The 13,330-nt window shown below is 36.0% G+C and overlaps 1 protein-coding gene across 4 annotated transcripts in view; it reads left to right on the forward strand.

Moving 5' to 3' along the window:
- The window catches only part of GRM1 (glutamate metabotropic receptor 1), a 404,029-nt gene that overhangs the window by 295,849 nt on the left and 94,850 nt on the right, over nt 1–13,330 (forward strand). For all 4 annotated transcript variants that reach the window (XM_032873126.1, XM_032873125.1, XM_032873128.1 and 1 more), the window contains exon 4: nt 2,220–2,455. In XM_032873126.1, coding sequence (XP_032729017.1) covers nt 2,220–2,455 — 236 coding nt within the window. The remainder of the gene's footprint in view (nt 1–2,219; nt 2,456–13,330) is intronic.

Raw genomic sequence — 13,330 nt, forward strand, 5'->3', positions numbered from 1 at the left:
ATTCTTTGGATGACCCATGCTCTTTCCTGTATATTAGATAATCTACCAGGAACCTTCTATACCAGTCCTTCTCCATCTCTTCATCCGACTAATAATGCCCACGTATCCTTTAGGCCTCAACTCAGAAGTAACTTTCTTAGGATAGTCATCCCTAATTACTTTCTCCCTACCCACACTTATATACATACATACACATCTGACTAAGTTAAGCCCCCAAAACCCTCCTCCCCACATTACTGGTCACTTCTTTACAACATTTGTAATTCTTGTTTAGTGTCTTTTTCCCACAAGTCTATAACACCAGGGGCAAAGGATAGTGTGTCTCATTCTTAATTGAATCTTGAGCATAGCAGAGCATCTAGGTAAATGCAAAAAGAAGGAAGGACAGAAGGAAAGAAAGAAGAAAATGATGGGGAGGGGATATAGGAGGGAAGGAAATGTCTGCAAGATTGTAAAATCTCTGTCCCAATAGATTTAGAAGAAATGTATAAATATTCTGTGATCTGGCTGGTTAGACCACACTAAACGTCAAGGTCCCTTTAGTTCTGGATCATGTTAAGTCAGCTATACCTTCTACAACCTTTGGTCTTTTAAAAATATAGCTCCTGTTGGTTCACTGGGAAGATTCTGGAGTGGAACTGCACCAGTGGTGCAACTGAGTAGAGGACACAAATTTATTCCAATTGATCTCAGTTTAACAAGGGGTGAGCTATGGTTGGTCACATATATTTGGCCCAGGTCTCTGCTCTGTGAGGAACAAAACAAAAACACTTTCTCTGGCAGACAGTTATGTTCCAGAAACTGCAGGGTGTAACTCTGTGGGTATAAATAAATCCACCTCTTGACCAAGATAATCCTTAACCCTCTTCTCAGTTTTACTCAAAGTTAGACAAGTCTCTTCCTCACTATGGGCCCCTTGACTTCTCTTTCCTTAGAGCATTTAATTTTAAAAATGCCATTATAAATTCTTTCTCTATCCCTTGGAGGTGTACATTTTCTCCTAGCCTCTTGCCAGTTTTTATAGCAGAGAAATGTCTTTCTCAAGATCTGGAAGCCATCCCTTTGAAGTGTAATCATCAAGAGTGATAGCAAACCCTAGATCCCCATTTCTGTGGGAAGGTGGGAGCCTAACTTAGATAAATGACAGTTATCAAGCACAGATGGCTAATCACATTGACCAAGCTCCCCTTGATGTCCTCTAGGGCACTTGCTCACTAGCTCACCTCAACACTTAAATCTCCACAACTTTTGTTTCAGCAGAGTGTAGTCAGTGTCTCTTGGCTGTTGGAATAGTCTTGAATAAAGTCTCTTTTGCCTGTTTAATTCTAGTGCACTTTTTCTTTGGCACCTGATGGGAAGAGATCATAGCCATTTACATGAGGTTTGGCCTAGCTCATATGTACACTTGAATTAAACTGGAGCTACATCACTCATGACCAATGTGAATGTTCTAGAAGGTGACCAAATTTAAAACAAAAAAAAATGATTTCACTGAATAAAATGTCAATTAACTTCCTTTTAGTGAGCACGAGGATTATTTTTATTCGGGGAAGTGGGATTATTTTCTTTTAATGCTGCTATTTTGGGATAACATTGAGGGGGAAGCATCTCATCACTTTTAGACAATACAAGTTTGAACAATGTCCAGGCACAAAATCTGTAGTTGCCATGCTTCTGAGCTAAATCAATCTTCTATCCCATAAATGCAGCTCATATAATGGTCTTGGCTGCAACCTTGAAACCTTGCTGAGCTCTTATTGTGAAGGTCCTGAGTGCCTGGGTTTTATTTTATTCTGATTTGGACAGCAGCTGATGGGTTTTATGGCCTAAAGAGCACTGGGTTTGGGAGCCAGACTGCTTGGGTCCATATTCTGGGTCCACTCGGACTTCATTTAGTTGCTGAACATCTGACTGAGTAAAAGAAAATAGTACAGAAACTGATGCCTAGTAAATAAATGCTCAATAAATGTTAGTTCTTGTCATTGCTGCTATCATCATCTTCATTGTCACTTTCACTACTGTGAAAAACAAACAGGACTTCACGATTTCAGAATTTCTACTTTCCATCAAAAAAAAAAAAAAAGTGATTGTTAGGTAGGATTCTGACTTACAATAGACTTTCAGCCCTGCTGAATTGCTTCATTCATGCATAATGCTGAGACCTATTTGTGAGACCTTTGTCTTTCTCTCTCCCCACCCCAATCCCTGAATTTTTTTAGTGATGGATGGGCAGACAGAGATGAAGTCATTGAAGGTTATGAGGTGGAAGCCAACGGGGGAATCACAATAAAGCTGCAGTCTCCAGAGGTCAGGTCATTTGATGATTATTTCCTGAAACTGAGGCTGGACACTAATACAAGGAATCCCTGGTTCCCTGAGTTCTGGCAACATCGGTTCCAGTGCCGCCTACCAGGACACCTTCTGGAAAATCCCAACTTTAAAAGAATCTGCACAGGTAATTCGCGTTCACAAAATAACAGCTCAGAGGTTATAACTCTAGCCCCATTGCAACTTGTTGAATGAAAGTAGAAGGTGTCAAGGCTGCAGTTCCAAGGCCTGAATTGCCATCTTAATTTATAAAATAGCTAGAATGAGGAGAGTGTGTTTATTACCACAAAGATTCATGTTTCTATATTCTGGAAAAACTGCTTTGGTCTCTGGTGGAGCAAGTTGTAAGAAGAGATAATGCAGGTAAAGGAAAAGCAGACTGATAATTCAGGTATCTAGTATTCAAGCCAGAGGAAATAGATTTTATTGCAAGCATGCTTAGGAAATGTTAGCCATAGACATAAATAAGCAGCACTGGTTTGATCCCTTATTCTTCTTTATGACTCGCGTCAGAATATGAGTCTGAAGAAGATGAGATAATGTTACTCAGGGCCACACCACTCACATGGGTGTATGTGGACATAGGTGGCAAGAAGCTCAACAACTCTCATCTGTAAATAGGAGTGACATTTCCTGGTGGGACAGGTAATTCCCATGTACTGCTCACTGAAGGCATGCCAGGAAAAGGACAGCACATTGTTCCAGGTCTTTCAGGGCTTGGTGAGCTCTACTGGATGTCCTTTTCTGACCACCAGGAACTACCACACTTCTTAACAGACTTCTTAGCACGGTAAGTTTTATGAGTGTTATCATTATTGCATAGAGACATTGCTGTCTACTGTCCTTTTTCAGTATTGCTTATTATGGCAAAAATAGATCCCCATTGGTCTACCGTAGTGCCATTCAAAACCAGTTGTCTATACTCGGTTGATAGCAGAGCATGATGGACAGGCATTAAAGATGGGGTCACCATTGACTAGATGGGAAAGACTCCAAGACTACCAGAAAAGCAGAAAGGATCAGGAGCTACATTGCAGATGGGTTATGGGTTAATTTTGAGATATCTATTAGTGATGCAGCTGTATATGTCACTTGGTCATTGTGTTTTATTGGTAAAATTTAGAATGCTATTTATTAAACATACCTAGATATCTTTTTGCAAGGATTTCCAGGAAAATATCTTGTGACCTAAGCTTTCAAAACAAAGTTAGAATTCTGTAGCTATGTATGTTTTGGAAACCATTTTGGGTTTTCTGTTGTCACAGTTCATGCCAATGTCAAAGTTAAAATCTGAAATTGGTTAGTGTTCATAGTAGAAAATAAAAAAAAATGCACATTCATGAATTGCTCTTATATTATGCTTGACTCTCAGGTATTTTTAAGAGCTTCTTATGTGATTACAACCTTTAATAAACATGTTTATGTTTGCATTTCATTCTGTAGTCAAGGTTAGCAAATATTTCCCTTTGTTCTTAGTTCTAAGGAAGACTGAAGGCTTATTTAACTTTTCTATTTGGAACTAATTCATGAAATTTATTGCTCTCTTCTGCTACAGGAATCCTAGAATTTTATTTTTTAATTTATCTTCAGCAGTGTTTATGGTATCTATGTGTGTATACATTCATGTAAATTTACCTTGCTCTTCAGTTTTAATGTCTGTGTTTCTATGAAATTGGCTTCAATGCTATAGAAGAACAACTGCACTTTCACTTCATGTATCATTCTTATCTAGTTGAGATCCTTGAATGGCAAATAAATTGCATAGTCTTCTAATAAATATGCAGACACATTTATGAAAATTTATGTGAGGAAGTTGAATGAACCCTTCTATACTATCAATAGCTGCTCTTTCCATCACTTGCTTTTACCTCTTCTAATTGGATCATTTTGGTGTTTTGGAAAGTTTTGATATTGCAGTTAGTTTCCATGGAAACCTTTATTGAGCTTAATCTCTGATGTCACTATTTAAATAAAGAGTTTACATGCAGTAGATTATTATTTTGAATATTAAGGGTCCTGAGCCCAGGCTCAATAATTTGGGAATCACTGTGGCTAATTAAAAATTACTTCATGCAAAGTCTACATCACTGCTTAATTAGTTGGGCATATCAAGGGATTGGAGATGTGTTGGAAAGGTACTAACTGAAACATCAAAGCCCAACTTTTTTTTTTTTTAAGATTTTATTTATTTATTTGACAGAGAGAGACACAGCCAGAGAGGGAACACAAGCAGGGGGAGTGGGAGAGGGAGAAGCAGGCTTCCCGTGAAGCAGGAAGCCCGATATGGGGCTGGATCCCAGGACCCTGGGACCATGACCTGAGGCGAAGGCAGATGCTTAACAACTGAGCCACCCAGTCTCCCCTTACTTTTTTTATTTTTTAAGATTTTATTTATTTATTTGAGAGAGACAGAGGTGGAGGGAGGAAAGAGGGAGAGGGAGAATCAGGCTCCCCGCTGAGCAGGGTTCCGTGGGATCATGACCTGAGCCAAAGGCAGACAGTTAACCTACTGAGCCACCCAGGCAAAAAGCCTAATTAAAAAAAAAAAAAAAAAGAAGAAGAAGAAGAAATCAATCATTGTGAGGACAATGGAAGGAATAGGTATGAAACAAATCGAAGTCCCTCTCTTCCAGTAAGTGTCTTAGTTGTTTATAGAGTTTGTGTTATGTTTGCAATGGTCTAGTGCTTTATCCTTCTTGATAAGAATTGTGAAAATGATTCCATGGGATCTGTGAGAGCATTTGAAGGATTAACCACTGGGTCCAACACTGGTTTGGTCAGTATCTGCCAAATGACTTGGAGGACTTTACTTAATTTCTGAATCAATTTCTGCATCTGTAGCATGGTAACACTTTACACAGGTGTGAGAATAGAATGAAATAATACAAGTGAGATACTTTGCAAATTATAAATCCTAACATAAATGTAAAGTGTTTTTATTAGTGTCATATCTTACTAGAAGGCAAATAAGTATAGCATGGGTCACTTTATTAATATTACAGGTTTTGAAATTACAAATTTAACATAACTACATTCCGAGATGTGGAAATTAGAAAAACAAGCACACAATTCTTAATCAACCACCCTTATATCGTGCCAATACAGATACTTTATTTTTTTCTTACTTAGGCTTTTACAATTTTTTTTCTGATTATAAAAGTAATACCTACTACTGTGACTATTGTATATAAATTGGAAATATAGAAAAACATAAGAAAGATGATAAGTATTAAGAATTTTCTTTTATATAACCTCTGTTAATCACTATTAATTTTTAATATATTTCCAGCAAGTACACACTAAATTTTTGGTATATTTTTATCTGTATGTACTTTTAAATCATAAAGTCAATATTATTTTATATATTGTTTTTAAAATGAATATTGCCTTTTCTTTTAAATTTATAAATTTATCATTAATTTCTTTCATTCTTCACAGCTACAAAATATTCTGCAGACAGATAAGCCCTAGTTTATTTAACTATCTCTTTCTTCCTACCCATTTAAGCTGTTTTCAGTTCTTTATGAATTAAAAAAAAGCTGCAGAAATGTATTAAGAAATTCTTCTTCCTAACCATCCCCCTTTTTTTCTCATTTTCTTTCTTTCTCTCCTTTCTTTCTTTCTTTCTTTCTCTTTCTTTCTTTCTTTCTTTCTTTCTTTCTTTCTTTCTTTCTCCTTCTTTCTTTCTTTTGATGATTTTCTTAATATATATATTTCCAGAAATTGAATTATTCAGTCAAATGATATGAACATTTCTAAGAAAATAATACATCTCAGAAGGTAGCTCCTACCAGCACTGCTTGCAATTCTATGAACATTTTTTTCATTTTGTTTTGCATAGTTATAATTGTAGTGTACATATAATTCTGTATTTTATTTTCAGTTAGGATTATACTTTACCTTCTTGATGTTGCTTCATGACCTTTATAGCCTCCATTTTAATATCTCCATAATATTCTACCCAGTTAATTATTTAGGCATTCTTATATTATTGGTTGCTTCCAATTTTCCTTCATATAAAAAACACTGACTATGTTACAGAGAGTTTTCATGGATGTTATTACTATTTTTAGATCGTTTCCTCACTAGAGATTTTTAAATGTATAATTATTGGCCTAAGAACATAACAATATTTAGGCTTCTTAAAAAATGTATTATCATTGTCTTGCAATATGGTGATATTAGGATTTGCTGTGGTTAGCAGTAATTTAACTGGATGAGTTCACTATGTCCTCACAGATCTTATTTACAGTCCAGTGAATTTATAGCCATAATACTTTCTCCCCTTATTCTTTATACTAACTGGAAACAAGTGGGAACAATACTTTTTAAAGCTGGTATATCCTTGTATCTGGTTATTATCCAAGACATAGTGAAAGAATTTGGATGATATCTGTGATACTCACCAACAGCTCAGGACTAGTAAGATAATGGCAGCTAGTCTGATATGACAAAATTTCAAGACTTTCAAGCATGAGTGCTCTTTTTTTTTTAATGAGCTATAATTGATATGTAACATTATATTAGTTTCTAGTTTACTGCATACTATTTGATATTTGTATATATAGTAAAATCATCAATACAACAGCCTTTACACCCATATATATGTATTTTAAATAAAATTATATATATATAATTTTATTTATTTATTTGTTTGTTTATTTATTTATTTTAGAGAGAGAACACATCACATGCATGCAGGAGTGAGGGAGGGGAGGGGCAAAAGGGGAGGAGGAAGAGGGAAAGAGAATCTCAAGGAAAGTTCACCGAGTGTGGAGCCCCATGTGGGACTCCATCCCTTGACCCCAAGATTATGACCTGAGCCGAAACCAATAGTCAGATGCTCAACTGACTGAGTCACCCAGGTGCCCCTTATCTTTTCTTTATCCATTTATCCATCAAGGAATACTTATGTTGCTCCTATGTCTTGGCTATTATAAAGAGCTGCAATGAACATAGGGTGCATATATTTTTTCAAGTTAGTGTTTTTGTTTCCATAAGATAAATACCCAGAAGTAGAATTGTTGCATCATATGATAGTTGTATTATTAAATTTTTGAGAAACCTCTATACTGTTTTCTAGAGCGCAGTGCAACAATTTTTATTCCCACCAACAGTGCACAAGGGTCCCCTTTTCACCACATCCTCAGAAGCACTTGCTTTTCTTGTCTTTTAGATGATATCCATTCTAACAGTTATGAGGTGATATCTCATTGTGGTTTTGATTTGTATGTCCCTGATGATTAGTGATATTGAATATCTTTTCATGTACCTGTTAGCCATCTGTATGTCTTCTTTGGAAAAATGTCTATTCAGATCCCCTGTCCATTTTTTCACCATTTTTTTTTCTTTTGCTGTTGAATTATATGAGTTCTTTATATATTTTGGATATTAACCTCTTATCAGAAATAAAACTTGCAAATATTTTCTCTTATTCAGTATATTGACTTTCCATTTTGTTGATGGTTTTCTTGGTGTGCAAAAGCTTTTTAGTTTGATATATTCCCACTTGCTTATTTTTGCTTTTGATATCAAAATCCAAAAGACATTGCCAAGATTTTCTTTTAGGAGTTGTATGGTTTCAGATCTTATTTTCAAGTCTTTAATCCATTCTGAGTTATTGTGTGTATCTCTGTGTGTGTATGTGTGTGTGTGTGTTTGTGTGTGTAAGATTTCATTTTTGTGTGTGTGGCTGTTCAGCTTTCCCAAAAACCATTTATCGAAGGGACTATCCTTTCTCCAAACATAGGTACTCTTGCTCCAGCTTAGAGATTGCCATTCACAACTTTTACATTGGTACTAATTTTTATAATATATTTCCCTCATTATTAGGTTTCTTTGGAGTTTCCATTTTTAATTAATATCCCATGTAAAGTACGATAAGATTGGTCCAGTATGACTCCATCCAGATTAAGATAGTCCATGAACTGAGACTGGTTCCTATTTACTATAGTCTTTTAGGTCTTGGGTAATAACTTCTCTTTGCCTTTGGAAGTTTGACCCCAATGCCAATATGCATGCCTGAAGAATATCATTTGCCTTTACCCAAGAAATTGGTATACTAGCCGTAGTTTGTAGAGGGCTTCACAGTTCGCCACCCCTCCCTATAACCATGCCCTTTGAAATATCACCTTGCAGCTCCTCCCATTATGAAGTGGAATTTTGCTCTCTACCATTTGAATCTCAATAGAATTTACTGTTTATTAGTTCCAAGTCCAGGTTTTAAGAGGCTTAACCTACTATTATTCTTTCTTGTGACCCTTCCTCAGCTGTATATAGAAGCCTGAGTTAGTCTTCTAGAATATGAGAGAGAACTTGGAGCAGAAACAGGATGATCTCTTAGTTGATAAACCGGTCTCCAGCCAATACACTAGCTGACTGTTGACACATAAGTGAGCCTCGCCGAGATAAGTCATCTCTAACCCAGAGTAGCAAAACTTCCTAGTTGACTCCCAGATTCATGAACTAAATAAATACTTGTTGTTTTAAGCCACTAAGCCTTGGGGTGGTTTGTTATGCCGCATTGTTGTGGAAATTGGTAAGTGATTAAAGGATTTCTATAGCCCTATAATCCATGACCCTCACATGGAACAATAGTTGATTTAATTTAGGGAACATAATTTCTCAACCTAATGCTAGAATTCTCAATCTTTTCCCCCTTCAGGAGGAAAGATACAATGCTGTACCCTATATCTCTGAAGCAAAGCCAAACATTTTTATGATTCTACAATGACAATTTAAAGCCCCCTGATCCAAGGCAGTAAAACTATTCTACTTTGGAATTCTGGAAGTGCTTACAAATGGGGCACAGTTACAGTTGAGCCAACCAAACATCCTCAAAACAAAAAAGTTAATAGGTTCTCGCACAATGTGCTGGTAGAAATTGCTTAATGGACATATGTTTAAAAGCTTTGGATGTTGCTTTACTCAATTTGGGATGCTATAACAAATTAGCGTAGGCTGGGTGGCTTAAACAACAAAAATTTATTTCTCATTGTTCTGGAGACTAGAAAGTCTATACTTAGGGTGCCTGCATGGTAGGATTCTGATGAGAGCCTTCTTCCTGCTTTCCTCACATGATGGAGAAAAAGAAAAGAAACAAGACTCCTAAGTGCATTAATCAGATCATAAGAGGTACACCCTTAAGACCTAATTACCTCCCCAAACCCTATCTCCAAATATCATCATCACATTGGGTATCAGAGTTTAAACATATGAATTTGGCAGTGACACAAACATTCAGTCTGTAATAGATCTATTTATATCTTTGCTTGAAAGAATGAAAGTAAACTGACCTTGTGTCACTTTTGGACATTATAATTTCTCAGAAAACCTCACACAGAGATGAAACTGAAAATAATATCATACTATAAGCATAGTCTGGGTCTGCTTGACTCTTAATACTTTTGACCTGCCCTGTCAACTGTGGTAGCTACTAGCCATGTGTATTTTTTATATTTAAATTTAAATTAATTAAAATGAAGTCAAACACTCATTTTCTCAATCTCGCTAGTGATATTTCATATGTCAACAACTGCATGTGGCTAGTGACTACATCTTGCATAGCACAGATGCAGAAAAATTCCATTATTACAGAGAGTTCTGTTGAACAGTGCTGCATTATAATTTTCTTCTTCTTCTCCTTCTCTTTCTCTTTCTCCTTCTCCTCCTCCCCCTCTTCCTTCTTCTTCTTTTTAGAGAGGGACAGGGGAGGGGCAGAGATCGAGGGAGAGAGAGAATTTTAAGCAGGCTCCATGACCTCACAACCCCAATATCATGACCTCCGCCAAAATCAAGACTGAGATACTTAACCAACTGAGTCACCTAGGCACCCCTGCATTCTAATTTTCTAACCCCATAAATGCAAGTTTGCTTGTATGGTTATTTGGATCTAATTCACAATTTAATGTTTCCAGCATGATCAACTTGTTGAACATCCTAAGTACAACGGCTGAAAGATGTTATGAGCCACAGCTTCCACCTTGCTTGGTGGTTCCCACAGAGCTTCCAACCCAAATAGGGCAGACTTATTCTTTTGAAGACCAGGTATATCTTCACTCACTTATTAAAGTTCAGGATAGTGTATTCTTCCATGTCATTTTAATAATTGAATGGATTAATAGAAATGTGTTCTATCGTTCAAAAGACATAAAGATGGACTCAGGTACGCACGTTTTCTATAATTTTACTTTATATTCATCATAATTTTGTTTTGAAAGGGCTTGAACAATTTTTAGCATCAAGCAGATATGGACTTCAGGTATAAAAATGGAAATTTTTTGAGGCCAGCAATGCTTATCGTAACAGTGATCAGTTATTTTATCTTTAATAGAAACATCTAATTTATAATTATGTAATATTGGATATGTTAGTGAACTTTCTGCTATGTAAACTAGTTACCTAGAGAATGGCCTAAGGTATATTAGTTTAATTTATTAATAAATCCTTCAATTAGGTCAATTTCTGCTTATTAAACAATTTATATACTTCCAAAATTTAATGCTTCCACCTATGGTCCAGCCTAACTTCTAAACAAATTTGAGAATGGGTATTTTTAATGATTAAAATCTATGGCTATTCTTTATAAAGAGTTCACCTTGACATAAAAGGCTGCTATATATTTAGATATTCCCAAATGGCTACATAACAGGATTACTCTATATCATATAAGTTGTATTGCTTCTCATCAGGAGAATAGTTTTGCATTTTATGTCTTGTGCACATTTGCTGCTGGGAAAACTTGCATGAAGTAAAATCATAATTTCAGCCATCATAAGAAGTTAGTCTTTTCATGGTGGGTAAACCAAACATACTTGGCATATGGCCCATTTACTCTTTTTCCTGTATTTTTATATTCTTGTTGAGGTACAATTGACATACATAAAACTACATGTATTTAAATTGAACTATTTGACAAATTTTGACATGTGTGTATATCCATAAAATCATTACCACAATCAAGATAATGAATATATCACTCCCCAAATTCCTTTCTGTCTCACTGAAAATTCCTCCCTCCCACTATTTCCCACCCCTCTCCTCCCTCCTATTCACATGCAATTTTCCTGCACAGTAGTTCATTTGCAATTTCTACTCTTTTTTTTTTTAAAGGTTTTGTTTATTTATTTATTTGAGGGAGGGAGGAGGAAGAGGGACAAGCAGACTGCGTTGAGCACAGAGTCCTAGTTGGGGCTCAATCCCATGACCTTGAGATCATGACCTGAGCTGGGATCAAGAGTTGGAGCCTTAATCAGTTGAGCCACCCAGGCACCCCCTACTCTTTCATATGAATGAGACTGTGTGCTGAGAACTGCTTTCTGTCTGCATTCTTTCACTCAGCATAGTTAATTTGAGATTCATCATTGTATTGCATATATGAACAGTCCATTTTTTAAAAATTGCTGAGCAGTGTTCCATTAACTGGTCATAACAAAATTTGTTTATCCTTTTACCTGGTAATGGATTTGAGTTGTTTCCTGAACCAAGTGGCTAAGAACATCCATGTACAATTTTTGTACAGACATATGCTTTCTTTTCTTTGGGGGCAAATCCTAGCTGTGGAATGCCTGGATCCCATGGGAGATATATACTTGACTTTTTTTATTTATTATTTGGTCCTATTCATTATGGAGATACATAATTGGGAAAACAACATCATAAAGGAGTCAAACACTGAAAAGATAAATGGTTTGTTAGAATTCAAGAATCTGTCAGACTTTTGAACTTGTTCTTGAGGAGGATGTTCCATCATTCCATTATTTCTGCTGTGTGGAGGTAACAGTTAAGGTGAAGGAGAAGATAATTCTGTATCTATATCCTGAGCCAAGTTTTGGGTTGTAATAGCTACTAAACATGATTCCTTATTAGATGCTATAAAATGGAGTTTGACATGTCTCTGGACAAATTCTTCACTATCTTCTCTGGAGGTAAATTCTCTGGTGCTTGCTTTTTTTTGAAAACTAACTTCATACCTGAAGTTATTATATACATTTGTGCCCTGATGAGTGGGGTCCTATGTAATCAACCTACCAGTTACATTTATAATTTAGGTCCTGTGTCTCTGGGCCACTATAGCACACTTGAGTATTATAGTATATATCCAGGAGCTGCTTGTCAAACCTCATGCCAAAGATCTGTGTGAAGTAGTGTTAAACCTGCTATCATAGTCACCTATGCCTCTGTCAATGTCATGTCATAATTCTATATGGCCATTCTATTTATTTACCAATTGAATGTTCTCTGGAGTATCAGTGGCTGGTAAACAGAATTATTTGTGACCACAAATCCTTATAGAAGTTTGATGGGCATCCATGGGTACTACATGGGACAAGTATTAAAATTTGTTCGAAATACAAAAAAAATGAATCCATAAGTACTTACCTCAAATAGATTTGGTCTAATAATGTAATCAACAGAACACTATTATCCAATCCATTTGGATAAATTAATAGCCCAGACCCCAAGATGATATGAAGAAGAATCTTATCCTTTAGAGCAATGATTCTCAAGGCTGGCTTATTAAAGTCATCATGAAAGCTTTTTAAAAAGGCTCTCCAATTTATGTAAACAGAAATGTCTGAATAACACAGAGCACGTTTTGTTTGGGAAAAAGAAAAAGTTACTTCACAGTACCAAGTTTTCACACCACACCAACTGAATCAAAATCTCTGGAGTGGAGCCAACCACTTAGGTTAAGGACAGGAAGAAATTCATAGTTAAAATTTATGAGCCTTTTAGCTCTTCTTTTTTTTTAATTTTTAAAATTTGGAATCATCTATCACTGTCCAAGTTGAGAGCTTGCCAAGGTTTTGGCTGTGGCTATGGCAACTGCAGTAGCTAATGAGAATTTAGTAATTTCTCATGCTGAATGAATCTCTTCCGTTTGTTTTATTTATTTATTGGTAGGCTTGTTGAAGCATTAGCATTCCAAAATCAATAAGTCATGGCTATATACTCTTTTTCCATGTCCAGATTGGGCAATTATGAGATATATTAATTTTCT

Source organism: Lontra canadensis, unplaced genomic scaffold (genome assembly GCF_010015895.1).
Source record: "Lontra canadensis isolate GAN:19392208 unplaced genomic scaffold, GSC_riverotter_1.0 scaffold47, whole genome shotgun sequence".
Taxonomy (NCBI): domain Eukaryota; kingdom Metazoa; phylum Chordata; class Mammalia; order Carnivora; family Mustelidae; genus Lontra; species Lontra canadensis.